The 27,724-nt window shown below is 47.8% G+C and overlaps 1 protein-coding gene across 9 annotated transcripts in view; it reads left to right on the top strand.

The window, feature by feature from the left end:
* The window catches only part of LOC111547669 (RH-like protein), a 57,257-nt gene that overhangs the window by 5,261 nt on the left and 24,272 nt on the right, over nt 1–27,724 (top strand). For 6 of the 9 annotated variants that reach the window (XM_023219602.1, XM_023219605.1, XM_023219607.1 and 3 more), the window contains exons 2-6: nt 6,873–7,059; nt 12,677–12,827; nt 21,870–22,017; nt 23,095–23,261; nt 25,237–25,374. In XM_023219602.1, the coding sequence (XP_023075370.1) occupies nt 6,873–7,059; nt 12,677–12,827; nt 21,870–22,017; nt 23,095–23,261; nt 25,237–25,374 (791 nt within the window). Of the gene's footprint in view, nt 1–1,845; nt 1,977–4,246; nt 4,270–6,872; nt 7,060–12,676; nt 12,828–21,869; nt 22,018–23,094; nt 23,262–25,236; nt 25,375–27,724 lie in introns of those variants that run through there. The other 3 variants (XM_023219603.2, XM_023219604.2, XM_023219606.2) reach the window with 3 other exon arrangements.

Raw genomic sequence — 27,724 nt, forward strand, 5'->3', positions numbered from 1 at the left:
TGAGCATTTTCTACAGTATGTGTTCCTTGCTGTAATGACTGCTGGTCTGGATGACCTGTGATGAGACCAGATGGGCAGGGGCAGTGGAGGAGATTCAAGAGAAATTTAGGAGATAAAATCAGCTGTACTTGATGAAAAGAGTGGGGAGTTAAAGCTGGCTACAGATGTATGATTTGGCTTAGAGAGGTGTCAGTTCCTGAGATGAGAGACAGAAGGGGAGGGACAGGTTGTGAGGATAAATGAACGATGATATGTTCATTCTGGGCTTGAAGTTAAGGGACCTATAAGATGCTTAGGGGAAGCAGAGAGTATCAATTACCTATTGCTGCATAACAGCCACCCCAAACTTAGTGGCTTAAAATAGCAACCTTTTAATTTATTCATGATCATGATTCTGTGGTGCAACAACTGGGCTGGGTTCAGCTGGGCAGTTCTTCTGTTGGTTTAACCCAGGGTCATTCATGCATCTGCAGTTTGGGGTGGGATGGCCTCAGATGACCTCATTCACGTGTTTGGCAGTTGGTGATTCATTGGGGGCCATTGCTGTTAACAATCTCCTACCATGCAGAGCTTCCTTAAGGCTACCAAACTGGGAGACTATCCTGGGTCCTGTGCTATGGATACCACCCAGTCCCCCATCCCCACCCCATACTCCTCAGAGGCAGAGAGAGGGTCTACTGGAAGACAGAGGGGTTTTCCCAGTGACATGTAAACATTCCAAACTCTGGCACCTTCCACATTGCGGCTTCCGTCTGCCCCTTTGGGAAATCTTTGTTTTTCTTCCCAGGCTGCAGCAGGGTGAGAGTTGTGGGTAGAGTAGAAGCTGTGGGGGAGGAGGTGGTGGCAGCCTGAGGCTGCAGAGGTCTTCCCAGGCAGCAGTGGGAGCACAGTGTGGAGGTCAACCCTAGAGCCTGGGGGAATGAAGCTGGGTCTGCCTTCACAGCTGTTGGTGCTGAAGTTTCTGCAGGCCAGAGGGAGGGGCAAGAGTGGGAGGGGTTGCAGATCCAGAATCACAGAGGCAGCTGACCAGAGGAGACAGCTGCCCATGGGGATGTTCCAGAAGGCCAAAGTGCTGTTATCCAAACAAACTCTTTGCGAGTGGTCTCTTTGTGACAGGCATGTGGGAGAGCAGTCTTGCCTAAAGTCACACGGCTAATCAGTGGCTGGCAAGGGGTAATAGTTACTAACACTCACTACATACCCAATGCTGGGTGAAGTGACTTGCATGAGCCAGCAAGCTCAATGCTCATGGCAATCCTCTGAACAGGTGGCATTGTTTCATCCCAATTTTACAGCTCAGGAAGCTGGGACACAGGAATAGCCAGGCTCTGAACGCTGACAACCTGATTCAGAGACCCACACTGTTCACCATCACAGTCACGATATATATGCTACATAGAAAGGCAGGATGGCATAATTGTTAAACCCAGGGAGGCAGGGTTCGAATCCTCCTGCTACCACTTACTAGCTCTATGACTTGGACTAGTTATAACACACCTCTCTGTACCTCCCTTTCCCTATCTGTAAAATGGGGATAATAAATCGTACCTCCTGCATGAGGCTGTTGTGGGTTAAGTGTGTAAGGCATGTAGAACAGTGCCTGGAACGTCGGGTGCTGTCTATATGCCTACTATTACAATGATGGTGAGTATTGCCTTATCTCTTGCTGCTGAACTACCAGGTTAGACTTCTTTCTGCAAGTCATGAGGCTTTCATAAACTTTTCCTGAAGGCTTTCCATAGAATGTACAATTCCCCTCTGGGCCCAGGCATGGGTGCCCGGGTAGCACATCCACTTCTTATCACCCCTGAACACCTTAGAGCCCATTAGCTTATCAAACCAGCAGCTGATGTGAGTGCAGAGCAGACTGTAAGAGGTGGAGGCTGACACCAACGAGGATGCTCCGAGCTGGGGCCCAGCCCTGAAGCGGGAGCCCAGATAATGAGGGGTGGAAATGGGCCTGGAGCCCAGGAGAGGTAGGAGGATGAGGGGGCAGGGGGAGGAGAAACCTGAAAACAAATGTTATTTCCTGACCAGTTTGGGGTGCATGAGCTCTGTCAACAGCTCCTGGAAACTGCTGCCCTAATTTCATCTTGTTGGCTGAGGCACAATTCCTCTCTCAGGGATGGTGTAGAGCCTTGGGGAGGAAAGTCCTGAGTGCCTATACCTGGAATCAGGGAATTGGGAACAGGGGCAGCAGCTCTGCCCGATAAAGCCCCTACCCAGGATCCTCTGACTTCCTCATCTCTCTTTTTTTTTTTTTTTGAGACGGAGTCTCGCCCTGTCACCCAGGCTGGAGTACAGTGGTGTGATCTCGGCTCACTGCAACCTCAGCCTTCCCGGTTCAAGCAGTTCTCCTGCCTCAGCCTCCTGAGGAGCTGGGATTACAGGCATGCGCCACCATGCCCGGCTAACTTTTGTATTTTTAGTAGGGACAGGGTTTCACCATGTTGGTCAGGCTGGTCTCAAACTCCTGACTTCAGGTGATCTACCCACCTCAGCCTCCCAAAGTGCTAGGATTACAGGCAGAAGCTACTGTGCCTGGCCTTTTTTTTTTTTTTTTTTTTTTAAACAGGGTCTCCCTTTGTCGCCCAGGGTGCTGGAGTATAGTGGTGTGATCGTGGCTCACTGTAGCCTTAACCTCCTAGGCACAAGTGATCCTCCCACCTCAGCCTCCTGAGTAACTGGGACTACAGGCACTCGCCACCATGCCCAAGTAATTTTGTATTTTTTGTAGACACAAGGTCTTGCTATGTTGCCCAGGCTGTTCTTGGACCCCCTCAGCTCAGGCAGCCTCCCTCCTTGGCCTCCCAAAAGGGCTGGATTGTGCTGGGATTACAGATGTGAGCTACCACACCCGGTCTGACTTCCTTATCTTTAGGGCCCCAACTCTGCCCTTATCTGGGCAACTCTCCTCTCCCCATCTTCCACTAACTTCTTTGGAATGTTCCAGAGCTGTAAAAGCCTTAGTATCAAGCCCAACTCCTATGTGTTACAGACAGGGAAACTGAGGCCTAAAGAAGGTAATGGACTTGCCTAAGATCGCTTAGTGAGGTGAGGGAAAAAAGAGCTAGAGACAGCCTAGCCTGTGTACGGACATAGTTCCAGGCATTCAGAGCTGGGCTCTGCTGCCGGCATGCTTTGGGGCCTGGGAGTTGGTTCACTGTTGAACTACCAGGTTAGATTTTCTTTCTCCAAGTTGTGGGGCTTTCATAAACTTTTCCTGAAGGCCTTCCTTAGAATGTACCATTCTCCTCTGGGCCCGGTCATGGGCGCCCCTCACAGGCTGTCTCTGGTCCCCTTCTGTAAAATGAAAGGAAAATGGAAGAATTGCCCCACTCATAGAATCTTCAATAAGTCTGGACCCTATGCATTATAGCATTGCTGCAAAATGGCAGATGCACTTTAACAGTCGTGTTTAATAAAAGGTTGAATTTGCATACCTTAAGTGGGGCGTGCAGTCTCCAACTGAACACGAGCCTCACTGCTCCCACATGTGCATTGCACCTTCATACACAGATTTCCTGCTTGGCTCCTGAGGGAATTTGAGTAATCCCAAGAGGAACCCCTGTATAAAATGTCCCCTGGCCACACACCCCCATTCCTAAGGACGCAAGCAGGAGACAGAAACATTCCCTGCACCTGCCTCCCTGCTGTCAGAAGAGGTGCAAAGAGTTGAATCCTCCCTAATGCCCACTTCTCACCCACGCCCCAAATCCCCAGGTCCCGTGGAGGTCCTTGGGGGTCTCCTGTATCCTGGTGGTGTCAGGTTCATTTGGAAATGTCAGTGTCCAACCTTGTCCTCTCTGGCAGACCGTAGATGTGTGTATTTTTCAATGGAAGTGAATTTTTTTTTTTTTTTTTTTTGAGACGGAGTCTTGCTCTGTTGCCTGGGCTGGGAGTGCAGTGGCCGGATCTCAGCTCACTGCAAGCTCCACCTCCCGGGTCCACGCCATTCTCCTGCCTCAGCCTCCGGAGTAGCTGGGACTACAGGCGCCCGCCACCTCGCCCGGCTAGTTTTTTTTTTTGTATTTTTAGTAGAGATGGGGTTTCACCGTGTTAGCCAGGATGGTCTCGATCTCCTGACCTCGTGATCCGCCCGTCTCGGCCTCCCAAAGTGCTGGGATTACAGGCTTGAGCCACCGCGCCCGGCCTGGAAGTGAATTTAAATGTACTTTATAAATCAAAGACTTTTTCTGAGACTTTGGAGAGTTCCAGTAATGACAGCTTCTCATTCTTATCAAAGCCAGGTTCGGAGACCAGTGGCAGGTGAGTTCCTACTGCTGTAATTGTTCTGATGGTGTTGATGAATAACCACTATTTACTGAGCGTTCTCCATGTGCCACACACTGTACTAAGCACTTGAACAAAACATTATTTTCTTTGGATTTCCCAGCACCCTTTGAGGTTGGTCTAATTACCCTTATTTAGCTCATAAGGAAAGTAAGCAACTTACAAGACCACAGGGCTATGAAGTTGAAAGACATAAATTCATATTTTTTTTAAATTTATTTGTTTTGAGACGGAGTCTCACTGCACTGTCATCCAGGCTGGAGTGCAATGGCGCGATCTTGGCTCATCACCACCTCTGCCTCCCAGGTTCAAGTGATCCTCCTGCCTCAGCCTCCCGAGTAGCTGGGATTACACCACACCCAGCTAATTTTTTTGTAATTTTAGTAGAGACGGGGTTTCACCGTGTTGGCCAGGCTGGTCTCGAACTGCTGATCTACCCACGTCGGCCTCCTAAATTGATATTTTTATATGTCCAAAACAGTCAACTGGTGGCAATTTAGTGAGGTTTAATCTAATAGGAAATGATAGAGCTGGGATCGAACAGAGCTATGTGAACTCAAAGCCTATGTTTCCCTTCCACCTTTTTAAAAAACATTATCTAGGCTGGGCACGGTGGCTCAGGCCTGTAATCCCAGCAATTTGGGAAGACAGAGGCTGGTGGATTACATGAGGTCAGAAGTTTGAGACCACCTTGGCCAATATAATGAAACCCTGTCTCTACTAAAAATACAAAAATTAGCCAGGCATAGTGGGGTGTGCCTATGGTTCCCGCTGAAGCACAGGAGGCTGAAGCATAAGAATCGCTTGAACCCGGGAGGCGGAGGTTGCAGTGAGCCGAGATTGCACCACTGCACTCCAACCTGGGCGACAGAGAGACTCTGTCTCAAAAAACAAACAAACAAAAAATTGTCTACATGCAGGTTGCAGAAAATTAAAACACTAAAACTAAAAAAGTAAAACATCTCCCAAACTTAGAGACAATATTCATGATGGAAAAAAAAATTCTTCAAGATCTCTCTCTCTCCAGTCATTTATTCATGTGTGAAAGCACTTGGTGATTATTGATGAAATAGCATTTACAATGTGGAGCAATTACGTGCATTACATATACCATTTGATTCTGGCAACCTAATGAAGGAAGTATGATCATTTTCCCTATTTAACAGACAAGAATAAGCAGAGGGAGGGCAGATGGTGTGGTAGTCCAAGGCACAGGCTCCAGCAGACTATCTTGGTTTAAATCTTGGCTATAGGCCGGGCCCTGTGGCTCATGCCTGTAATCCCATCGCTTTGGAAACTGAGGCGGGCAGATCACTTGAGGTCAGGAGTTCCAGACCAGCCTGGCCAACATAGTGAAACCCCTTCTCTATTGAAAATACAAAAATTAGCTGGGCATGGTGGCAGGCACCTGTAATCCCAGCTACTTGGGAGGCTGAGGCAGGAGAATCACTTGAACCCAGGAGGCGGTGGTTGCAGTGAGCCAAGATCTTGCCAATGTACTCCAGCCGGGGTGACAAGAGTGAAACTCCATCTCAAAATTAAAACAAAAATCTTAGCTCTACCCACCGGGGCAAGTTACGTAACTCCTCTGTGCCTTGGTTTTCATATCTGTAAAATGGTGACAGTAGCAGCGCCCACATCAGAGTATGGTTGTGAGAACGAGACAAGATAGTCTATGTAAAGTGATTAAAACAGTGTAGGCACATGGTAAACACTTAAGAAATGTAGGCTGTTATAAAGTTCAGAGATGTTAAGTAACAAGATCAAGACCACACAGTTAGAGGGTGCCAGAGACCTGATTTGAACCCAAGTTTGTCTCGTTCTGGAGCTTAAGCTGCTAACCCTTTTTCAAAACCGCAGTTAAACCCAGTACTCACCCTCTTCGCTTTGCTGGGCCCCTCCCTGCCCTCAGGTGCGTCTCTTCCACTCACCTGCCACAGCAGCCTCTGCTCAGGCCCTGAGACTGGGAAAGGTGAGGGCTACCCAGGTGGCCCTGATGTTTTCTGCCAGCTGGCTCACCAGGTCCCTCACAGCAGGTGGCAAAGGGAGGGAGGTTTGCTGTGGAGGTTATGTGGTTCCCAATAACAACAGCACTGGGCCTGTCTCTGCCCTCTCTTTTCTGTGTGTCCTGGGCCAAGTCACTTGGCTTCTGTGGCCTTATTTTCTCGTGTGCACGTCCAGGGGGTTGGCCCTGATCTGCAATAACAGCAGCAATGACCTTTACTGAGCGTCCATGTGCGTCAAGCACGTGTGCTTTACACTTGTTCTTATTATTAGGTTTAATAATACAGTAATTGCCACATTTGCTGAGCACTCATTATGGGCTAGGCCCTGCCCTAAGTGCTTAATTAGCTTTAGCTCCTCTAATCCTTACCTTAAGCCCACACGGCATGCGTGTGTTATCTCCATTATTCAGATGAGAACATTGAGGCTTAAAGAGGCAAAGTAATGTGACCAAATACTTGTAAATGATCTCACATGTCCCTTCCAGCTGCCGTTTTGTAAGACTCTAATTTCACACCACCCTAAATCTCGTCTGCTTCCCCCTCCTCCTTCTCGCCGTCTTCCCCACTGAGCAGTCTGCCAAGATCTGACCGTGATGGCGGCCCTTGGCTTGGGCTTCTTCACCTCGAATTTGCGGAGACACGGCTGGAGCAGTGTGGCCTTCAACCTCTTCATGCTGGCCCTTGGTGTGCAGTGGGCAATCCTGCTGGACGGCTTCCTGAGCCAGTTCCCTCCTGGGAAGGTGGTCATCAAACTGCTCAGGTATTGGGATGGTGGCTGGATCACTTCTGGGTCATAGAGGGAAAGGAGCCCCAAAGGACAGGTTCCAGAAGATCTGGGATATTGCCCCCTCTGTCTAGCACCAAGGTTGTGCAATATTTAGGACATCCTCATGCTAAAAGATTATTCATTGTTTATCTAAAATTCAAATTTAACTGGGCATCCTGTTTTTTACTGGGCAGCCCTACTCTTTGTATCACAGGGAATCCAGGCCTATATTCCTCCTGCATCCTTTCTTTTCTGTTATTGTTGTTTATGATTTTGTAAAGTTACATAATCAATATAAGTTTATGGAAAAAGTAAGAAGGAAACACATTAGACAGAGAGAAATAGACATGCCACACCTAGAGAGACTTTCTCTTTTTTATTTTGAGGCTGAGTTTCGCTCTTGTCACCCAGGCTGGAGTGCAGTGGCGCCATTTCGGCACACCACAACCTCAGCCTTCCAGGTTCAAGTGATTCTCCTGCCTCAGCCTCCCGAGTAACTGGGATTACAGGCATGTGCCACCACACCTGGCTGATTTTTTATTTTTAGTAGAGATAGGGTTTCTCCGTATTGGTCAAGCTAGTCTCAAACTCCTGACCTCAGGTGACCCGCCCACCTCAGCCTCCCAAAGTGCTGGGATTACAGGTGTGAGCCACCGCATCCGGCCTGAGAGACGTTCTTTTGAAAAGAAATGACTTTCAGCCCTCTAATGCTGCTAGACAAGAAATAGCCATGGCTTTATTTTCATTAAATTACCTGTGCTTCGTTTAGATGCATTTATGTGAAATGCTAAGAACCATCAAAACTAATGTTTAATGGTACTAGAAGTCAGAATTGTGGTTACCTGGGCAGGAGGTGGATATTGATTAGGAAGGAACACAAAATAACCTCATGGGGTGCAGAAAATGTTCTCTATGTTCACCCAGGTGATGGTTACACATGAAACTATACACGTTTTAAAAGGGCATTGGCACTTAATAGGAGAAACTAGGCTAAATTTTTTCCTGAAACATTGTTTTGTTTTGTTCAACTCTGAATCTCTGTGCTGACAAGAGGATGGTAAATGTCATCCTAGGCATCTTGGGGACCTCTCAAGGCCTCTCAAGGCCATTCCAGCCTCCCCCTCTAAGACCCTGCTAAACCTCTGAGCACTGCTGTTAAACATTTCTCTATGAGCCAGGAACTGTGCTGAGCACTCCACAAATATAATTTTGTTTAACTCTTCCAGGTAGGGATCTAACCTGGTATACAAATAAGGAAGTGGAAGCTCAGAGAGTGCAAGGCACTTGTCTCGGGCCACACAGCTAAGTGGTGGAGATGGCTCCACCTTTTTATTATAACCTTTTCCATATACTCCGGAGTGGTCAGAACATGAAACACAGTCTAGCCAGCTCCCGATTGGCCCTGGGGGAAAAATCTCTATATATTTTTCTTTCTAAAAAGGTTTAGAGGCTGGGTGTGATGGTTCACACCTGTAATCCCAGTACTTTTGGGAGCTGAGGTGGGCAGATCACTTAAGCCCAGAAGTTTGAGACCAACCTGAGCAACACAGTGAGACCCTGTCTCGGCAGAAAATAGAAACATTAGCTAGGTGTGATGGTGTGCACCCGTAGTCCCAGCTACTTGGGAGGCTGAGGCAGGAGGATCACCTGAACCCAGTGAGGTTGAGGCTGAGTGAGCCATGATCATGCCACTTCACTCCAGCCTGGACAACAGACTGAGACCCTGTCTCAAAAATGGTGTTAGGCCAGGCGCAGTGGTTCATGCCTGTAATCCCAGTACTCTGGGAGGCCTAGGCAGGTGGATCACCTGAGGTCAGGAGTTCGAGACCAACCTGAACAACATGGTGAAATCCTATCTCTACTAAAAATACAAAAATTAGCTGGGCATGGTGGCAGGTGCCTGTAATCCCAGTTACTTGGGAGGCTGAGGCAGGAGAATCACTTGAACCCGAGAGGCAGAGGCTATAGTGAGCCGAGATTGTACCTTTGCACTCTAGCCTGGGCGACAGAGTGAGTCTCCGTCTCAAAAAAACAAACAAACAAAAAAACACAGTTTTTTAGAGGTAATTCCCATGGGGATTCAATACACACACACACACACACACACACACACACACACACACACACACACACACTGCATTCACCTGGGAAGTGACAAAGGGCACCCTGGGGGAATTCAAACGGTGGTGGCCCTGGTTTGGTGTTGCTGCCTTAGCTTAAGGTCACACCAGCCTTCAGCCTTCTGCACCACAGCAGAATGGGGCAGGAGGCGTCTACGACTGCTCCCTTTGTCTGATGTCCACAGAGACCCGTTTGTTCTTGACTCAATCCAGGAAGACGAGAAGGGAGAGAAGTCACTCGCAGCCTGAGTCAACTCTCCTGCCCCACCCCTGACTGCTTGGATCCCCCTAGGGGTGACCCCTGCTGAAACTGGCTTCCTGACTGGTTCCCATCAGGGCTGTGCTGATGGGTGGTGCCCAAGCCTGCCCCTGGGGACAGGGTGCTCTCCCTTGGCAACACTCCAGCTTGTGCCACTTGACTTGGGACTGATTTGGTTCTGTTTTGAGTCCCTTCAGGGGAGGGGCCTATCTTATTCAATGCTGTTCTTTGTTTTCCTCACATACTAATAACTTAGCAAATGGCTATTGGAGCAAAAATGAAAATAAACAGAACCCTAAAAGTGGGATGTTTTAAAATTTTATTTATTTATTTACACAGGGTCTTGCTCTGTTGCCCAGTCTGGAGGGCAGTGATACAATCATAGCTCACTGCAGCCTCTGCCTCCTGGGCTCAAGTAATCCTCCCACCTCAGCCTCCTGAGTTAAATTTTTTTACAGGTGCCCACTACCATGCCTGGCTAATTTTTGTATTTTTAGTAGAGACGGGGTTTCACCAGTTGGGTCAGGTTGGTCTTGAACTTCTGACCTCAGGTAATCCACTCGCCTAGGCCTCCCAAAGTACTGGGATTACAGGTGTGAGCCACCGTGCCCGGCCTAAAACTGTTTTTGAGACAGGGTCTCACTCTGTTGTCAGGCTGGAGTGAAGTGGCATGATCATGGCTCACTCAGCCTCAACCTCACTGGGTTCAGGTGATCCTCCTGCTTCAGCCTCCCAAGTAGCTGGGACTTCGGGTGCACACCACCACACCTAGCTAATGTTTCTATTTTCTGCCGAGACAGGGTCTCACTGTGTTGCTCAGGCTGGTCTCAAACTCCTGGGCTCAAATGATCTGCCCTCGACTCCCAAAAGTACTGGAATTACAGCCTCCTGAGTAGTTGAGACCACAGGCACACACCACCACACCTAGGTTTTTTTTTTTTTTTTTTTAATAGAGATGAAGTCTCACTGTGTTGCCCAGGCTGGTCTCAAACTCCAGGCCTTAAACAATCCTCCCCCCTCAGCCTCCCAAAGTGCTAAGATTACGGGTTTGAGCCACCATTCCTGGCTTTAAAAGTGTGATTTTTTAATGTTGCATTTTGAAATCTCTAGGACTCTCCCTAGAAGATAATAGCAATAACCAACTCCTTTATTGCACTTGACATATATCAACTCACTTTACCCTTACTGTGGCTCCAGAGGCATTGGGTCCACCTTATAAATGGAGGCACCAAGGCACAGAGTGATTAAATAAGTTGCCCAGGATCACACAGCCAGAAAGTGGCTGAGTCAAGATTCTAGCCCAGGCAGCCTAGACCTGAGAGCACGCTACTAACCACTGCATGTCACTATCTTAGCACCTCCCCAGCACAAACTGGCCCTTGAGGAATGAAATACTGCTGCCGGCATACATGCTCCTGAGTTAAGCCTTTGTCAATGAAATGAACACCCACTTAAAAGGAATAACTTGTCCAGGCACGATGGAACATTGAGTAACCCCTTATTCTAAATTCCTGGTCCCTGTAAGACTCCTTCCCCATGCCCTTTGCCCTTTTCTGATCTTCCCCTAAAGTCCTGGAGGCTTAAGCAGGCATATTCTGCAGCAAACACTGAGGAAGCTAAGTCCAGACTTCAGAGCACAGGCTTTGGATCTAAGCCAGCTGGGTTTGAACCTCACATTTGTGATCAGCTGGTGTGACTATTTCCAAAAAATCCATTATAATCCTCTGCATGACCCTCTGTAAAATGGGGATACTGAATGGTAAGCTAGCACGATTTTACAGAGACTCGCACAGAGGGTTAAATTTTTTTTTAAATTTATTATTATTATTATTTTTGAGACGGAGTCTCACTCTGTCACCCAGGCTAGAGTGCAGTGGTGAGATCCCGGGTCACTGTAACCTCTGCCTCCCGGGTTCAAGTGACTCTCATGCCTTAGCCTCGAGAGTGGCTGGGATTGCAAGCATGTGCCACCACGCCCGGGTAATTTTTGTATTTTTGGTTGAGACAGGGTTTCACCACGTTGGCCAGGCCAGTCTTGAACACCTGGCCTCAAGTGATCCACTTGCCTTGGCCTCCCAAAGTGCTGGGAATACAGGCATGTGCCACTGCACCCAGCCTTATAGGGTTAAAATGTAAAAGAGATGATGCTGTTACAAGCCTGTTTTACAAAATGCTCTTATAATAAATCATTATCATCACTGTTGCTGTGGTTGTAGCATCATCATCATTAACTCCCAGAAGGAGGAGGGAGTCTCAGAGCAAGGTGCTCAGGGGAGACTGGATGTCCATGGATTGTCCAGCTCAGTACCACTTCCTACAGGAAGTCCTCCCTGATGAGTCCAGTCAGCATCATCCTCTCCTTCCAATGAACCCCACTAGCCTTGTGATATCACAGATATTCTTAGTTGACAGGCTCATGGTGTAGCCTGTCTGGATCATAAGTACATTTTTTTTTTTGGATCATAAGTACCTTGAAGACAAAAATCATTTTCTCCTCCTGAGCATGCTCATTAGTGGAGGGAAGGAAGGAATCATAATAGTGTTAATAAGGCTAGCATCTTTTCAGGAGTTGGTTCTTTGTGCCAGTCTTGGTGCTAGACACACCGATAGGAAGAATACTCCTTCACATCCCCAGGACACCAACATGGGATATGTTTGATCATCATTCTTAATTTGCAGAAGGAGAGATAGGCTCATTGAGATGAAATAGCCACTCCAGTGGCAAGGCTGGGACTGGAAGCCTGGCTTGTCCTGATTCCAAATCCAATTTCTTTCCACTTCCACGGACAGGGAGAGAAGGGACAGTGGCCCCAGATGAGGATGGGGTGACTGGATGCGGACAGGCCTGCGGGGGAAGAGTGCCCTCTGTTGAGCATCTGAATGATGGCGGCAGAAAAGAAGACTGGGCAGAATCCTAGTTGTCAGGTCCCCTGAGGGTGCAGTCGCCCCGATCATCCTCAGTCAGATGAGTATGTGTAGATCAGTGCCTCATAGATGAAGGCACTGAGGCACAGAGTGATTAAGTCATCTGCCAGACCACATGGCTCAGGGTGCAGAGGTCACCTTGACGGGGGAAGAGATGGTCACTCCAGTCCGCAGCATCAGTGCCCAGGTGGGTAGAAATCTTGTCTTCTATTCCTACAGAAAGTAGGTGCCCAACAGTGTTTGTTGAATGAATGAATGAGAGGCATCCTTCCTTCTCAGTCATCCTGGCTCTCCTTCTCTCCCCCAGTATTCGGCTGGCCACCAGGAGCGCTATGTCGGCGCTGATCTCAGTGGGTGCTGTCTTGGGGAAGGTCAACTTGGTGCAGTTGGTGGTGATGGTGCTGGTGGAGCTGACAGTCTTTGGCACCGTGAGGATGGTCATCTATAATATCTTCGGAGTGAGTCATGGTGCTGGGAGGAGGGACCTGGGAGAAAAGGGCCAAAAGCCCCATTTGATGGGGTTTCTGGGGTTTTAAAAAATAAAGACAACCTGTAATCCCAGCTACTTGGGAGGCTGAGGAGGAAGATCACTTGAGGCCAGGAGTTTGAGACCAGCCTGGGCATCATAACAAGATCCTCATCTCTAAAAAATATTTTTTTTTTCTAAATTATCTATTTGTGGCGGCATGCACCTGTAGTCCCAGCTACTCAGGAGGCCGAGGTGTGAAGTGGAAGGATTGCTTGGTCCCAGGAGTTGGAGACCAACCTGGGCAACATAGCAAGACCTCATCTCTAAATAAATAGGTAGGCGGATAGATAGATAGACAGACAGACAGACACAGATAGACAGGCCAGGTACGGTGGCTCACACCTGTAATCCCAGTACTTTGGGAGGCCGAGGAGGGCAGATCACCTGAGGTCAGGAGTTCAAAACCAGCCTGGCCAACATAGTGGAACCTCATCTCTACTAAAAATACAAAATTTAGCTGGGGATGGTGGCAGGAGCCTATAATCCCAGCTACTCAGGAGGCTGAGGCAAGAGAATCATTTGAACCCAGGAGGTGGAGGTTGCAATGAACCGAGATGGCACTGTTGCACTCTAGCCTGGGGGACAAGAGCAAGACTTTATCTCAAAAAGGAAAAAAGAAACGAAAAGAAAAGATTGATAGATAAATAGATAGATGCCCAAATGAGGTTGCAAAAGTGTGGTCTGTGCAAATGTTTAAGCACAACAAACCAGTGCCTTTAACTACTACAGTATAATCCTGTCGGATTGTGCTATTCATGATGTAATTATGGTTGTATAAAAGTAATTAATTATCAGAGCCTCACCAGCAGTGGGTCCAGCAAGTTTGTACAGCCAGCATCTTCCTTACAGTCCTCTGCTGTAACCCTGGCCCTGAGTGAGGACATAGCTGACCTTCCCATCTCACAAGTGAGAAAGCTGATGCCTGGAGACGGGAGGGGACTGCCCAAGATCACATAGCAAGATAGTGGCAGAACCCAAGCAAGAACCCAGAGTTCCAGCCTGGCTTAGAAGAAAGAGCACTGGACTTGGAAAAAAAGGCTGGGGTTTGCATCCCAGCTCTGCCATAAATCCCTGTGTGACTCTGGACAATTTAACCTCTTAGAGCTTTAGTTTCTTCATCTGTAATATGAGGGTAGCAGTACTACCACATAGGGTTTGAGGGAGTAATTGAATTAATCACATAAGATGATGCATGTTTACAAAAAAAAAAACAAAAACAAACTTGAAGCCCCTTTACTGTGCCTCAGTATCCCAAAGGACTTTGGAGTTTACTTTGAGAAATACAGGGAGCACTAGGGAGTGTTAGGCAGAGGAGAGCTGGGCAGAGGAGAGCTATGATCTGACTTATGTTTTAAGATAATCACTCTGGCTTCTGGGTTCAGAAAAGACTGAAGGGGCAAGGGAGGAAGCATGTGGAGACCAGAGTGGCAGCGATTGCCATCATCCAGACGCAGACTAGGACAATAGCTGTGAGAGTAGTGGGAAGTGGTTGGATCCTGATTGTATTTTAATAGCAGAATTGACAAGATTTGCTGATAGACTGCACATGGGGTAGGAGAGGGTCAAGATGACTTCAAGGTTCTGATCTGGCACGACTCAGCGGCTGCTGGTGCCATTTACTGAGATGCGGAACACTGGGGTGGGATAGATCTGGGAGGGAAAACCTGGAGTTCAGTGTCAAATGTGGTAGCGTTAGGGTTAAGATGGGGGGCTAGAGATGGGTATGAAACATCCCAGTGGAGACACTGAATGGAAATGTACAAGTCTGAAGCTTAGTGGAAAGGTTAGTGCTAGGGATACAAATTTGGGAGTTGTTATGATACAGATGGTGTTTAAAGCCATGAGACCCAAGGAGATCACTCAGGAGTGAGGATAAAGAGAGATGGGAAGAAGTCTGAGAACTGAGTGCTAGAACACCCGGCATTTTGGAGTGGCGACATGTGGAAGAGCCAGCAAAGGAGACAGAATTGTGCTTGGAGAGGCAGGAGGAAGCCCAGGAGAGGGTGAGGTCCTGGAAGGCAAGAAAGAGAGGGCCTCAGGTGGGTTGAGTGCTGCTGAGAGGTCAAGTAGGATGGAGGCTGAGAAGTAGCCATTGGATTTGGCAAGGAGACCTTGGCAAGCGTGGTTTTAAAGGAGGATGAAGGCAAAAGCCTGGCTTGACTAATTCAAGAGCGGGAGATGAGAAAGTGGAGACAGCATGCAGAGGCAGCCCTGCCAAGGACTTTGCTATAAAGGGGAACAGAGAAATGGAGAAGAAGCGGGAGGGCAATAATCCGATAGAGAGAAGAAAACTCTGATGAAACAGAAGAGAGATGAATTGCAAGAGTCAAGCCTTTGAGTTGGAAAGTGGGAGTAGGATTTTGCGCCTTTAGGCTGATGCAGGGACAGTTCATCTTAACGAGAGAAATGGCAGGGACTGTGAGTAGACTGGCAGATTTGGTGGTGGGTGCCACAGGTTCAGTCTCCTGCAGGGAGAAGAGAAAATTCCTTACTAATTACTTGTATTTTCGCAGAGAAATGAGAGGCACCGTCATCAGCCTCATGTGAGGGTGGGAAGGAGGGATGGGGTTTGTGGAGAGGGAAAGTGTGCTATGGTCATCTGTGGGAGTAGAAGGCAGTGAGAGGACTGGAGGGGTGCAGCGGGACTGCAGGCTGGCACCAGGGTCCCTAGGGCTTGTAATTGGTGGAAAGTGTGTCAGGGACCAGGGCTGTGTGCAGCTGCTCCAGGCAGATGTGGAAGAAGCAGAGTTGAACTTGCCCAGCCTGGGGTGCTGCCCAGAGGGAGCCCAAAGCCCAAGGGAGACCAGAGATGGGGCTGTTTGCAAAGGAGGAAGCATAACAGTAGCCCACGAAATCTAAGCTGGTTAAGAAAGGAGAGAGAGTGAAAACGGGGGAGCCCAGTCAGGCAGCCTGGGTACAAATCTCAGCTCAACCCACACTAGCTGAATCCATCTGGGCCCCTTAGTTGACCTCTCTGTGCCTCAGTTTCCCTATCTATAGAATGGGGATAAGAATAATACTACTTCCTAGGGCTGTTGTGAGGATTGAACAAGTGAGCGAACACTTGTTCAATTTTGAACACTGTTCTAAAACGTTTAGAACAGTGCCTGGCATGGCGTAAGTGTTGTGGCAGTGCTGTTATTTTCATCATCACCATTGCTCTCAGGCTCCATTGATTGGAATTGATTGGAACTGTTGACGGGAGGCAATAAGGAAATGAGCTGGACAGATAGGAGGTGGTGGTGGTTATCAGGTACAATGCCTGAAACTGAGGCTACGGAGGCAACACAGTTACTGGTAATGACAAGGTCTAAGGCTTGACAGTGGGTGGCAGAAGTGTAACGTAGGGAAAGATAGACGAGCGGTCAAGGAACCGAGAGGGAAGGAGTTGGGTGGACTAAGATAATTTCTGGGAAGAGTGATGGAGAGAAAGGCTGAAGGGCAGGAGCTGACATCATCAGGGACCAAGAGGCGGCAGGAGGCTTAGACCACAGCAAGGGAGGGAGAGTGTGATGGCATCTTCTTCAAGGGAGCTGGGGATGTTTGGGGTAGAAAAAAGAACAATGGTCTTGGAGGGAATATGGAAAGGTTTTTGTTTTTGTTTTTGTTTTGAGACAGAGTTTAGCTCTTGTCACCCAGGTTGGAGTGCAATGGTGCAATCTCGGCTCACTGCAACCTCTGCCTCCCAGGTTCAAGTGATTCTCCTGTCTCAGCTTCCCGAGTAGCTGGGATTACAGGTGAAAACCACCACGCCTGGCTCACTTTTGTATTTTTAGTAGAGACGGGGTTTCGCCATGTTGGCCAGGCTGGTCTCAAACTCCTGACCTCAGGTGATCCACCCGCCTTGGCCTCCCAGTGTGCTGGGATTAGAGGTGTGAGCCATTGCGCCCAACCTGGAAGTTTGTATTTATTAATTTTTGGTTGTCTTCATTTGTGTATGTGACTTTAACCCCTAAATACTTCAGTGTATATTCCTTTTTTTTTTTTTTTTTATGAGACAGAGTCTTGCTCCATCACCCAGGCTGGAGTGCAGTGGTGTGATCTCGGCTCACTGCAATGTCCGCCTCCTGGGTTCAAGCAATTCTTGTGCCTCAGCCTCCTGAGTAGCTGGGATTAGAGGCATGTGCCACCATGCCCAGTTAATGTTTGTGTTTTTAGTAGAGATGGGGTTTCACCATATTAGCCAGGCTGGTCTTGAGCTTCTGGCCTCAGTTGATCCGCCTGTCTCAGCCTCCCAAAGTGCTGAGATTACAGGTGTGAGCCACTATAACTGGCCTCAGTGTATATTTCTGATGCAGTTTGGTTCTATATCCCCTACCAAATCTCATCTTGAATTGTAATCCCCACATGTTGAGGGCCAGGCCTCGTGGGAGGTGACTGGATCACAGAGGTGGTTCCCCCATGCTGTTCTTGTGATAATGAGTGGGTTTTCAGGAGAGCTGATGGTTTGAAAGTGTGGCACTTCTCTCTCTTTCTCTCTCTCTCTCACCTGCCACCACGTAAGATGTGCCTTGCTGTCCCTTTACCTTCCACCATGATTGTAAGTTTCCCAAGGCCTCCCCAGCTATGCCAAACTGTGAGTCAATTAAGCCTCTTTTGTTTACAAATTACCCAGTCTCAGGAAGTATCTTTATAGCAGTGTAAAAACAGACTAATACAATTTCCTAAAACACAGGGACATTCTCTTACATAACCATTGTTCAGTTAACAAAAATGAGAAATTGACATTGATACATTATGATTACCTTATTCTAATTTCACAAATTGTCTTAATAATATCCTTTCTAGAAAAATATATATGTATATTTTGTGGTCGAGTGTTACATCTTGCATTTAGTTCTCATGTCTTATTAAACTCCATCAATCTGGAACCGTTTCTTCATCTTTCTTTGTCTTTCATGACCTTGATATATGTTGAAGTTTTGAGCCAGTTATTTTGTAGAATGTGGGTTTGTCTGCTGTCCCTCATGATCAGATAGTGGGTATGCATTTTTGGTAGGAATTCAACAGAAGCCGTGTGCGCCCTTCTTAGTATATCATATCAGAAGACAGGCTGTCAATTTGCCCCATTACTAGGTGTGTTAACTGTGATCATTGGGTTAAGATGGTACCTGCCAGGATCTTCCACTGCAAAGTTACTATTTTCTCCTTTGTAATTAATAAACATCTTGTGAGGAGATAATTTCCTATAGAAATCCTGTTTATCATCCAGCTTTCACCCACTGATTTTAGTGTTCATTGATTCTTCCCTGAATAAATTAGTACTATAATAATTGCCAATGTTGGTTTTCTAATTCCATCTTCCTTTCAATAGTGGGCATTCTTCTGTAAGGAAAAGTTTTCACTTCTCTGTTCATCCACTCATCTCTGTATTTGTTTATATCACCATGGGCTCCTGGATTCCGGTTTGCACACTTCCATTTTCTGCTTTTTCTCTCTGCTTAATGTAAGGATTAATGAGAACTCCCTGATTCCCAGGAAGAAAATGTAACCAGAGCTTTCTTAGGAAGAATGGAGAGAATTCTGTGTAAGAACCATAAAGGTATGTCTGTGTAGTAGGGACAATTTTAAAAAACAAACAAACAAAAAGAACCTCCAAGGGCAGGAGGTGCTGCCAGACTCAGAAGGGCACTGGAACTGGCTATGAGAAGCCGCTGAGATCCGAGGTAGTCTGTGCTCTCCATCTTTTGGCTCTGTTTCTCTCTGTACATCTAATGTCTCTGTACACCAGCTTTCTCTTGAGCGAAAAACATGTCCCGTCCACCCACCCACCCACCTCCACTTGTTCCTACATTTCTATATCCCAGATCCTGCAGAAAACAACTCTTTTCTCTCAGTTAGTCTCAATTCTGCAGTCCAGGGAGAGAGAATCGGATCAGTCTCCTGGGTTATTTTTCCACTCTGGTCCAACCAGCTGCAGCTGGCATGGGAGATGGTTCACACAGTAAAAACACGGCTGTCAAGAAGAGGGGTAAATTTCAGAGGTGGAACACTCCCTGCGAGCCCGAACCTCTTCCTGCTTTGTTGCAGTCTTCATAACAATTGCTTTAAAAGACTGCATTGATATAACATCATCTCCTCTCTTCTCTGCAGCTTTGACTTGCTAACTTAACTGGTGTAGAGGAGGGCTTAGCACTGATTTTGAATGTTTATTTTCCTCAAAACTTCAATTCAGCCTGGGTTTCTTCAGCAGGAGGGCTCAGGGGAACCAGAGCCAGGGACCAGAGTCATTTCAGAGCAGGCAGCTTAAGAAATGAATATACCAGGCCAAGAATCCCCAACTGTTCTTCCTGAACTCCTTCCTGGTGGAGCTCAAAGAGATGAAAAACGCAAGCCTGCTTTTCAGTTCTTATCAGGGAATTGCATAGACTTTCCTCTTTGTGTATGACTGAGGGCTTTTTACCATCATTTGTTCACTTCACAAATATTTATTTAGTATTTACTATATGCCAGGCACTCTTGTGTCCGTGGAAAATACAACTCTCATGGAACGTCTGTTCCAGAAGGAAAGACTGCCAATAAGCAATAAAATAGATAAAAGATATAGCATGTTAGAGAGTGGTAAGTACCACAGAGAAAAATAAAATGGAGAAAGGAAACACGAAAAGTTGAGGAGAGAGGATAACTCTTAGAGAGGGCGGCCAGGGGCAGCTTCATCTCATCAAGGGGGTGATTTTTTTAGTACAGACCTGAAGGTAGCGAGTGCACAAGCCACATGGGCACCTGAGAACAGCGGCAGAACAATGGCAGGATGCTGGGAGGGCCGTTTTATCACCCACGCTGTTTAGAATTGTCAGCACATGGCGATAAAAAAAAAAAAAAAAAAGTAGGCTGGGCACAGTGGCTCATGCCTGTAATCCCAGCACTTTGAGAGGCCAAGGCGGATGGATAACTTGAGGTCAGGAGTTAGAGACCAGCCTGGGGAACATGGTGAAACCCCGTCTCTACTAAATATACAAAAATCAGCCAGGTGTGGTCGTGGGCGCCTGTAATCCCAGCGGCTTGGGAGGCCGAAGCAGGAGAATCGCTTGAACCCAGGGGGTGGAGGTTGCAGTGAGCCGAGATCATGCCATGCATCCCAACCTGGGTGACTGAGTGAGACTTCGTCTCAAAAAAAAATAAGTAAATGAAAAACAGACAGACTTTTTAGCTGGCTTTAGAATTGTTAGACACCCTCTACAGAAAAAGCACCCCGATTGCTTCACCCAGGTGGACTACTCCCTTCACCCTGCCCTTGTTACATCCTGGCTGGGGGTCACCTTTTCAGGCAGCTGAATGACCCAAAGTGGAAACACAGTGGGTTTGAGGATGAGAGAAGAGCAAGTGGAGGAGTGCAATAGGAGGTGATGTCAGAGAGGTCAGGCGAGAGTGGATCCTGCAGGGTCATGGCAAGAACGTGGACCTTGACTTTGAGTGACATGGGAGCCGCTGGAGGCTTCTGAGCAGAGGAGTAACATGATCTGACTTGCATTTTATTTTATTTATGTATTTGACGGAGAGTCTCGCTCTGTCGCCCAAGCTGGAGTGCAGTGGCACGGTCTCAACTCACTACAGCCTCCGCCTCCCAGGCTCCAGTGACTCCTCTGCCTCAGCCTCCCAGGTAGCTGGGATTACAAGCAAGCGTCACCACACCCGGCTAATTTTTGTATTTTTAGTAGAGACAGGGTTTGCCATGTTGGCCAGACAGGTCTTGAACTCCTGACCTCAGGTGATCCGCCCACCTCAGCCTTCCAAAGTGCTCGGATTACGGGTGTGAGCTACCACACCCAGCCTGACTTGCATTTTAACAGGGTCACTCTGCCTGCTGTGTGGAGAACAGTCCACAGGGAGACAAGAGTGGAAATGGAAAGACCAGTTAGGAGGTTATTGTAACAATTTGGGGTAGTGGTGATGGTGGCTTAAACCAAGATGGGGTCAGTGGGAAATGGTGCTAAAAATCCTGCCAATTCTGGGTATTTTTAGAAGGCACAGCTGACAGCCTTCACCAGTAGCCCACTAAGTTATTAAGCATTACTAAAGTGTGATAGTCGTGATGCAAAATTAGAATATATCTAGAGTGTACCAAAGACTTTAGTTTGGTATTATAAGAAGTCTGGCCACTTCATGTTGCAAAATTTATATCACTCATCAATCCCTGCAGAGTTAAAATTCTGCTGAGAAGTAGGAATCAGTGAGGTACATGTCTATGTGGGGTTTGGCACACCTAAGTGAAACTTGGTCAAAAGTATGTAAGAGCTACTGATAGGCTAGGCCACCGGGTGTGGTAGCTCCTGCCTGTAATCCCAGCACTTTGGAAGGGAAGGATCTCTTGAGGTCAGGAGTTTGAGACCAGCCTGAGCAACACAGGGAGATTTCATCTTTACACAAAATTTAAAAATTGGCCAGGCATGGTTGTGCATTCCTGTAGTCCCAGCTACTCAGGAGGCTGAGGTGGGAGGATCACTTGAGGCTGGGAGTTGGAGGCTGCAGTGAGCTGTGACTACACCACTGCACTCCAGCATGGGCAATAGTGCAAGACTATGTCTCAAAAAAAAAAAAAAAAAAAAAAAAAGCCTGGGTGCAGTGGCTCATGCCTGTAAACCCAACATTTTGGGAGGCCGAGGCAGGTGGATCACCTGAGGTCAGGAGTTCGAGACCAGCCTGGCAAACACGGTGAAAGCTCATCTCTACTAAAAATACAAAATTAGCCAAGCATGGTGGCACATGCCTGTAATCCCAGCTACGAGGGAAGCTGAGGCAGGAGAATCGCGTGAACCTGGGAGGCAGAGGTTCCAGTGAGCCGAGACCGTGCCATTGCACTCCAGCCTGGGCAAAGCCTGCTGGGTTGGGCTGGGTAAGCTCTGAACACCAGTCTCGTGGCTTCAAGTCACACCTCCTAAGTGAAGCTCTGAACTTTTCTCCAAGGACCGTCAGGGCTTGCCCGTGGGCAGAGGATGCCGACACTCACCGCTCTTGCTGGGTTTTATTGCAGACAGACTACCACATGAACATGATGTACATCCACGTGTTTGCAGCCTATTTTGGGCTGACTGTGGCCTGGTGCCTGCCAAAGCCTCTACCCAAGGCAACAGAGGATAAATATCGGACAGCAACGAGCCCCAGTTTGTTTGCCATGCTGGGTAAGGACAAGGTGGGGTGAGTGGTCTAATACTTGGGCTGAGCAGAATGGCTAGAAAAGGCTCTGGCTGAAAAATCTCCCTCCTTTACCAACTTCCCCTGGGTGTCTGAAGCCCTTCCGTCATGGTTCATTTCTTTGAGTAGTGTTTGCTAAATTCACACCTTTGAATTAAGCATTTGCTTTTAGGGACCTCTCTTCATTAATATCCACTAGAAAGGAGAGAGTCATTATGTGTGAGTTTAAATAAGTTTATCCAAATCCTTTGTTCTCAACTGAAAGGAGGGAATTGGACAAGTGAAGAAAGTAGGGCCCAGGGGTGAAGGAACAAGGGTGGGAATAGTAATAATGTTGTACTTTGAAAATCTGTGAAAATGATGAACTTAGACTGCTGGGAGAGGCTTATAGAAAATCGGGCAGTGAGCTTGATAATACGCAAAGGACTGTCAGGCCACGGGGTCAAATTAAAGCAGCACATTCATTAAAATAATAATAATAATAAGCATTGGGGCCAGGTGCGGTGGCTCAAGCCTGTAATCCCAGCACTTTGGGAGGCCGAGGCGGATGAATCACCTGAGGTTAGGAGTTTGAGACCAGCCTGGCCAACAGGGTGAAACCCCATCTCTACTAAAAATGCAAACAAATTAGCTGGGCGTGGTGGCACACGCCTGTAATAGCAGCTACTTGGGAGGCTGAGGCAGGAGAATCTCTTGAATCCAGGCAGCGGAGGTTGCAGTGAGCCAAGATCGCGCCACTGCACTCCAGCCTGGGTGACAGAGCAAGATTCCATCTCAATTAAAAAGAAAAAATAAATAAAAATAAGCATTTGACCATCACAGACCAGGTTCAAGAGACCTGGGGTATGCAGACTTCAACCCTCTTGGCCTTTTTTTCCTTGTCTGTAAAATATGGTTAACTGGTATCAGCTTGAGAGCTTGGAAGGAAGACGTGACTTGCCCATCTAGCTCTAAGTGACAAGGCTGAGACTCTCCAGCCCTAGGATTCTCATCCAAAAGCCCTCAAGGCTCAGACCTTTGGAGCAGTAGTGTGGTTCTCACCAACTACCCTCTCTGGCCCCCAGGCACCCTCTTCTTGTGGATATTCTGGCCAACTTTCAACTCTGCTCTGCTGACAAATCCAATTGAAAGGAAGAATGCTGTGTTCAACACCTACTATGCTCTAGCAGTCAGCGCGGTTACAGCCATCTCAGTGTCATCCTTGGCTCACCCCCGAGGGAAGATCAACATGGTGAGGAGGGCGCTGCCCTTGGGCAGCACTTGGGTCTAATAGGACTAACATATTTATGCCCCTCCCCACCCCAGGGCCAGCGTGGCTTGGGAGAGGGCATGCCAGGTGGTGGAGCCATGTCTGCCTCTACAGTGGAGCTCTAGGAAGAACGCTGGGTGGCCACAGTGGGCCTGGGACTCAGGAGACTGTCCAGTGATCAAAGGCTTTCTGGGGGGAGTGGTTAAATCCATCCATGCTAACATGAAACACACCTGAGTTTGAACCTCGTTTCTGCTAGTTGCTAAAGCCAGTCACCATGAGCGAGAGTCAGCAGCAACAGACTAGACTAGAAATCGCCAGCCTCTCTCTTCCCCACAACAAATTTCAAGAATGGAACCATCAGAATCAGAAGTAGAGAAGTATATGACACTAGCCACGTGGCCCTGATCAAGCCACTTCAACTTTTTGAGTCTCAATGGCTTCATCTATAAAGTGGGAATTAAGAAATGGTGCATGTAAAGTGCTTAACGGGGAATAAGTACTAGGCAAACATTAGCTGCTGCTGTTAATACAGACAGGGAATGGTGTGTGTGAGTCTTGTGGGCAAAGATGGGTGAGAGGGGAGACAAAACAGATTCTTGTGATGATGGGGGCAGGGGGTCCAGCTGGTGGTATTGGAGGGAAGTCTGGACAGACCAGTGGTGGGGCTGTCTGGACAGTGGTGGGGAAGTCTGGACAGACCAGTGGGAGGGGCTGGAGTGGAAAGAATGTGGCCACAGATGACAGCTTCACAGCAGAATTCAGTGCTAAGAGGAAGTGAGTGGCCATGAGTTCCATGGTGACAGCAAGTCTAAGACATCCAGCAAGGCAGGAGTGGGTGTCAGCTGAGGGAAGCCCAGAGGTTAATCCTAGGTGAGAGCTAAAGGGTGTTAGATGAGAGCAAGGCAAGGCTCTGGTTCTGGAGCAGTGAAGGATATAGCAGAGCTATGACCCAGGAACAAGGCCCAGCTTATTGGAACTGGGCCCAGTCATACAGGGACCAAGTAGCCAATAATAATAATAAAAACAAGGCCGGGCGCGGTGGCTCAAGCCTGTAATCCCAGCACTTTGGGAGGCCGAGACGGGCGGATCAGGAGGTCAGGAGATCGAGACCATCCTGGCTAACACGGTGAAACCCCGTCTCTACTAAAAATACAAAAAAACTAGCCGGGCGAGGTGGTGGGCGCCTGTAGTCCCAGCTACTCCGGAGGCTGAGGCAGGAGAATGGCATGAACCCGGGAGGCGGAGCTTGCAGTGAGCTGAGATCCGGCCACTGCACTCCAGCCCAGGAGACACAGCAAGACTCCGTCTCAAAATAATAATAATAATAATAATAATAATAATAATAATAATAATAAAAACAATAACAATTATTTGTGTCTACTGGGCATTTATTCATGTTCTATGCCAGACACTGGGCTAAGAGCTTTATATGTGGAAACTCATTTAATCCTTACAATAACCTTATGAAGAAAGTACATCCGAACCCCCATTCTTCTAGGCCAGGCACAGTTGCTCACACCTGTAATCCCAATATTTTGGGAGGCTGAGGCAGGAGGATTGGTTGAGGCCAGGAGTTCAAGACCAGCCCAGGCAACATAGTGAGACCCTGTCTCTAAAAAATAAAACGAAAACCCATTCTTCCCACTGCCCAGGTACGCTTCACTAAAAAGTGTGATGGGTGCCAGGATGCTGAGCACCTGGACTTCCCAGCTCATTCCCTAAATGCTGCACAATCAAGGTGACTGTGACCTGGGCCTAAGAGGCAGTAGTGCGCTGGCCCATCATGTCCACTCATGAAGGACATGTAGCTCCAACACAGGAGAGGTGGTTTCAGGATCAGCAAAGCAGGGAAGATGTTACAGGGTTGCCTTGTTCCCAGCATGCTGGTCACTTGTAGCAAGATGGTGTTCTATCTCTACCTTGCTTTCTTTATCCACAAGCTATTTCTTTGCAGACTTATATGCACAATGCAGTGTTGGCAGGAGGCGTGGCTGTGAGTGCCTCATGTCACCTGATCCCTTCTCCTTGGATTGCCATGGTGCTGGGTCTTGTGGCTGGGCTGATCTCCATCGGGGGAGCCAAGTGCCTGCCGGTAAGAGACTAGACAGCTAACCCCCTCTGCTTTGGCTGAAGGCCAGCAGGATGCTGGGACCTGATGGGCCACTGTGCAGTGCACAGCTGCGTTAGGCAGGTGTTGGTGCATTCTCATGTTGGCTTCAACGCCTAGTGAGGGATCCACCCTGGCTCGGTGGTGCATTTGTTAGGATGCTGGGGAGCAGGTGACAGAACCCATTTGAGCTTGCTTGGGCATTGGGGAGAATTTGTTATAAGGCTACTGGGATGTCACAGAACTCAAGGACAGAGACTGGAGTGTTGTGGGGAGCCCAGAAGCCCCTGTTTTACTTCTTTCTTTGCTTTTCCTGAATATCTGCTTTATTCTTACTCTATAGACCTGCTTCCTCCTCTTCCACCCCACATGGTGGGGTGTAGTTTTTGCTTCAGGAAAGCAGCCTGGTGGAATCTCTTGGCCCCAATCCCAAATTCTCTGGAGAAGGGGCTCTTTGGTTTAACTTGGATAATGTTGTCTTCAGCTGGGGGTGGGCACATCGTGCATACATGGCTGCTGCCAGGGAACCATGTGGATGGTGTGAGAGGAGCAGCACCCAGAAGAGGGGGTGCTGGGCGGATGTCCAGGTCGTGTCCACTTCTGATTGTTTAATTCTTCTTCTAAGTTGATGGATCTTTCTTCAATACTCAGCAAATCCTGATCATTCCAGAATAGTTCATTATAGCCAATTGGTTATAATGTGCTTCTCTAAGGTTATAATGTGTGTCCCTAAATATTTAGGGACAACAAATCTTCATGGGTTTGAAGACTTGATGGTGGAAAAGGGAATATAGTTTTGAAGGCTGGATTTTGATGAACAGTGATTATTCAGGGAGTCCATTTCAACCTAAAATTAGGAAAAACTGGCTGAGCGCAGTGGCTCACACCTGTAATCCCAGCACTTTGGGAGGCCGACACGGGCAGATCGCCTGAGGTCAGGAGTTCAAGACCAGCCTGGTCAACATGGTGAAACCCATCTCTACTAAAAGTACAAAAATTAGCCAGGCATGGTAGCGGGCACCTGTCATCTTAGCTACTTGGGAGGCTGAGATGCAAGAATCACTTGAACCTGGGAGACAGAGGTTGCAGTGAGCCGACATCGTGCCACTGCACTCCAGCATGGACGACAGAGCAAGACTGTGTCTCAAAAAAAAAAAAAAAGTGTTTTATATACACATTGGAATATTATTTAGCCATAAAGAGAATGAAATCCTGTCATTTGCAGCAACATGGATGGAACTGGAGGCCATTAAAAAATAAAATAAAATCAATAAGGAAAAACTGATCAATAGTTTGATTTGACCAAAACCAGGGCAAATCTGATTTTCATCTTTGCAAGGGGAACGAATTTCTTTTATCTCCTCTGGCTTTGAAATCCTGAAATGAAAGGAGGAAGGGCAGAAAAAAGAACACATAGCAAGTTATCATCAGGCTCAGTGCCCATCACGTTCCCTGAGCCTGTTTCCTTGACTTCATCACTGGCAGGACTATTCAAAGATGATTCACTCATTCATCCATATATTCATTCATTCATCATTCCTTTATTCAACACATACGTTTTAACACTCATCCTGCTTTTCAAGCTATAGTTTAGTGAGGGAAATGGATAAACACAATACAGTGTGAGAATAGCTACAGGGCACATCTAAGCTAGCCTGGGATGGGTCCGGAAGTGCTTCCCGGAGCAGAGGAAACAGTTGACAGCCAAGTGTTGACAGAGAAGTAGTATTAGCCAGGCAGAGACATGGGGGATGTATTCCAGGCAGAAGGAACAGTGTGTATTAAAGGTTATTGGTAAGAAGAGTGTGTGGCCCAACCAGGAAACAGACATTCTAAAGGCATAGGGTCCACCCAGGAGCATGGTGGACCCAGATCCCTGAAAGATGGGAGGTGCTCAGGCACACTTCCAAGGCTAGTTGAGGAGTCTGGATTTTTATTCTTTTTTTTTTTTTGAGATGGAGTCTAGTTCTCTCACCCAGGCTGGAGTACAGTGGCACAATCTGGCTCACTGAAGCCTCCACCTCCTGGGTTCAAGTGATTCTCCTACCTCAGCCTCCTGAGTAGCTGGGATTACAGGTGCCCAACACCACGCCTGGCTAATTCTTGTGTGTGTGTGTGTGTGTGTGTGTGTGTGTGTGTTTGCTGTTGTTGTTGTTTTTTGAGACGGAGTCTCGCTCTGTTGCCCAGGCTGAAGTGCAGTGGCGCGATCTCGGCTCACTGCAAGCTCCGCCTCCCGGGTTCACGCCATTCTCCTGCCTCAGCCTCCTGAGTAGCTGGGACTACAGGTGTCCACCACCATGCCCAGCGAATTTTTTGTGTTTTTAGTAGAGACGGA

Source organism: Piliocolobus tephrosceles, chromosome 1 (genome assembly GCF_002776525.5).
Source record: "Piliocolobus tephrosceles isolate RC106 chromosome 1, ASM277652v3, whole genome shotgun sequence".
In the NCBI taxonomy this organism is placed as follows: domain Eukaryota; kingdom Metazoa; phylum Chordata; class Mammalia; order Primates; family Cercopithecidae; genus Piliocolobus; species Piliocolobus tephrosceles.